The sequence below is a fragment of the Periophthalmus magnuspinnatus genome, chromosome 1 (genome assembly GCF_009829125.3).
Source record: "Periophthalmus magnuspinnatus isolate fPerMag1 chromosome 1, fPerMag1.2.pri, whole genome shotgun sequence".
Lineage (NCBI taxonomy): Eukaryota > Metazoa > Chordata > Actinopteri > Gobiiformes > Gobiidae > Periophthalmus > Periophthalmus magnuspinnatus.
Window position 1 is genome coordinate 12,373,218 of NC_047126.1, and position 3,533 is coordinate 12,376,750.

General features: G+C 39.7%; 1 protein-coding gene across 1 annotated transcript in view; it reads right to left on the reverse strand.

The window, feature by feature from the left end:
* The window catches only part of coq7 (coenzyme Q7 homolog, ubiquinone (yeast)), an 11,210-nt gene extending 9,419 nt beyond the window's left edge, over window positions 1-1,791 (reverse strand). Inside the window, exons 1-2 of the mRNA XM_033967593.2 lie at window positions 1,642-1,791; window positions 1,233-1,414 (exon numbers count right to left, since the gene is read on the reverse strand). Of these exons, the coding sequence (XP_033823484.1) occupies window positions 1,233-1,414; window positions 1,642-1,708 (249 nt within the window). The 5' untranslated portion in view covers window positions 1,709-1,791. The remainder of the gene's footprint in view (window positions 1-1,232; window positions 1,415-1,641) is intronic.
* Window positions 1,792-3,533: the final 1,742 nt, after the last annotated feature.

Consider the following 3,533-nt stretch of genomic DNA (forward strand, 5'->3'; position numbering starts at 1 on the left):
AAACACACAAAGGTTGAAATCAATTTGTAAACGTCTCGATAATGCATATGATCCAGAAGTGGAACCAAGTTGTTCTTTTGCGAGTCTCAAGGAAGTCTCAAGTCTTTGTGCACATGTCCGAGTCAAGTCCCAAGTCAAAGACTGGCAAGTCCAAGTTGAGTCCCAAGTCAGTGTGCACCAAGTCCAAGTCGAGTCCAAGTCTTCTTTTTTGAGCTTCCAGTCATTTCAAGTTCTTAAACCGAAGTTCTATATACAGCTGAATTTTTCTAATTTATATGTTTTTTAAACTAAATTGTACTACTTTAAAACATCATGCAACAAATAGGGATGCAACAATATCCAAATATTTGGCCGCAGTCATTTGTTGCACAATGAAAAAAGGGGGAAAAAAATCAAATTTAACCTCAAAAGCCCAGAGTGCCACTTCTGACCCCTGCATAGAGACACGTAGTGGATGAATATTGAACTAAAATGAGCCAGAATGGTAGTGACAAGATGGCTGACCACATGCTGTTTTGTTGAGCAGGAAAACTACCCAAACAAAATCGTCTTCTCAGCAAACCAGTGGTTGGTAAAATTGTGTTTTTTTGTTAATCTTTTTAGTAATACCTTGCAAAATGTCTAGAAGGGCCAAATTTGGAATAAAGGGTTAAAACTGAAAAAGTGGATATTTCAGTGTTTAGTGAACTTATAACAGTAAGTTAATGCATTGTTCAAAATTTTCCAAAGAAGAAAAGGGTTCTTAGGTTCTCCAGGGTTAAATGCCTTGACGAGACCTTAAGGCAAATCACTACTGTCATAATCCAAAGAATTAAGATTTAAAAGTGCATAATAACATAATACTTCATCTGGAGAAAAGGTTCGTGGTCTATGTAGTTCCCTCTGTTTTAGCTGTTGCTGTATCAAAACAATGCATTATGACAGTTCCCAATGTTATTGTAAGACTTAGACACTAAGACAGTGTCTAAGTTACTGTGACATTCCTAGTAATAAATAGATGAGTTTGTTCCTGTAAAATGAAGCCCTGAAAGTATCAAGTGTATCAAATTATTTGTCAAAGGTTTTGAGGAAAAGCATCAAGTCATCTCAAGTCTTAGGGCTCAAGTCTAAATCAGTCCCGAGACAACGGCCTCAAGTCCAAGCTGAGTCGAGTCTTAGCCCTCAAAATAGTGCCTCAAGTCTGACCCGACTCCAAGTCACGACTTCTAAGTCCCCACTCTAATATGGTCTACCTGTATTAGAGGTCCGGTCTGAGACCGTCTCAAGATTGCCATCTGTCCCGCGTAGATTCGGTTGGCCCCGTATTCACCTGCGTGATCCACTCGCAGCATCCGGTCCAACATCTCTTTCTCATCGTTGTCTCGTGGAGGCGGGATCACACTATGGCACCGAGAGCTCATCACCAGAGGGGGCACTAGAACAGATCATGTTTAGAGAAGATTGCTAATAATTAACAACGTTTAAATCTTACAAAGCGTATTGCCGAATAAGTTCATTTCGCCCATGCAATTCTATCGATTTTGTCAAGATAAAAGCACGTCTCTAAATACTGTACTGGCTCTTAATAGACTCTTGTTTTTAGCATTAGCTAAGCTAACAACATTACTTAACAGTTTTGGACAAAAAAAGCCTTCATCTTACTTTTCAAAAACTGTCGAACCTTAAGCGGACCAAATACAATTAGTCGGGCGTGTGTGGCTTGCTGCATGGCTGTGAAATTTCAATGTTAAACTTAAAGAAAGGTAACTAGGATTTGGTAACTGTCATTGAACTATCAGGCGAGTCTGGCGCAGAGTTATGACGTCACTACAGGGCGACCAATGTTGATTTGTATTTGTATATAGACAACGTGAAATCAGAAGCGCAATTAATCGTCAGTAATCTTTACAATCAGCTATATCAACCCCACTGATTGATTCGAAAACTTTCGTGGCTCTCCACAGGTAAAGTATGGTTACTTAGGTAACCATATTGGTTATAAAATCAAAATAAATATATAAAAAGGTAGGCTTTTCATATTTTATATGGGCCATTATGTGTTACAATTAACCAACTAACTGCTTGTTAATACTGTCTTTATGTTGTAAGTACATTATTATCTCTTAGTAAATTACTGCACATTCTCTAAAGGTGGCAGTATTGTACAACATGTGCCTCATCTAGGACACTTTACTGTAGGATAATTTGCTGTAATTGTTCACGTTGGTTTACTTACTACGTTGTCTATAAACATAACCTATATTTTGTATATGCCATATCATGTAAATTTGGGGTGTAAATGAGTTCCTTCTTTATAGCTGAAATTTGTGTGCAGGACACAGGGACAGAGGAATTTGAGGAATGAATGGTGTCTCGGCTGTTGGCTGTGATAGTCCTGGGTGCTGCTCCGTGTGTTGGTTTGGGCTGTATGTGTTTGTGGTGAGACACTGGTTATGCGCTTCCCTATCTGTCTGTCTGACTGTGGGCAGTTACACATGTGTGGCAACTATACTGGTATGGCCTACGTGTGCTTTCCTTTTTGTCCTTTCCGTACCTAATAAGGACAACATTTCAATTCTTAAGTGTCCTCCTGACCACCTGTGTGTTTAGGAAGAAAGCAAACAGACGCATCAATGCACTGAATGTAAATTAGAAAGATGTATTTATTTCTTGCACAGTTTATTTTAACATTTGCCAAATTCAGACACAGGGATATAAGCCCAGTTTATATTGTGTTGATGTACCACATTCATTAGGAGTAAATGCAGAGCATGGGGAAGGGCATCCAATGTCAAAACCTATGGCGAAGATCCATGCTGTTTTTTGTAGTTTTTTTCTTCCAAGTACCCTTCAAGGTCTTCCAGCTATACCTTTTGATTAGATATCCAATACCTTGACCTTATTAACTTTGTAACAAATAAAGAAGACAATCATTACACTGTTTGCTTTAAGGTGCCTTTTTCATGTTCAGTCTGAGGAATTCTTCAATTAGGTGGTGCTGATGGTTTGTTTTTCAAAAGTCTGGGTAAGACTAGACTTCTTTGCAGAGAGGCATTAAAGAACGTCTGACAGGTGTACCATAGTGTGTGTCATCCTTCCAAAAACAAACTTTCTCTTCTATGTGAAAGTATATACAGCATTAGGTAAGCACTAGTGAATCTGAGGTGCAATGAGAAGAAGGAAAGGCGGTCTAGTGCAGAGGAGCCATGACAAATGGATTAAAGAACCAACCACAACCAGAGTGAAGCTCAAATGTATGCACCTTGATGCATATGTGGCTTTCACTTTGTTTATGTGGTGTTTGCATGCATCCATGGACCTGTAGTCTGCACACCCTTGCTCCGAGGCTCTGGCCAGACAGTGCATAGCTGTGGTGGGACGCGGGCTCAGTGCGTCAACAAGGTCTGCTCTCACTAAAAAGAGACGTGATAGGTCTTGTCTCATAGGGCCTGGTGTGGCAGGTCACCCAGAGCTCCCTTTGTGACAGCCATCTGTGTGAATTTAATGTAAGATTTAAATGTATGTGTGTCTGCACTCAGAATTGGACTCATAAT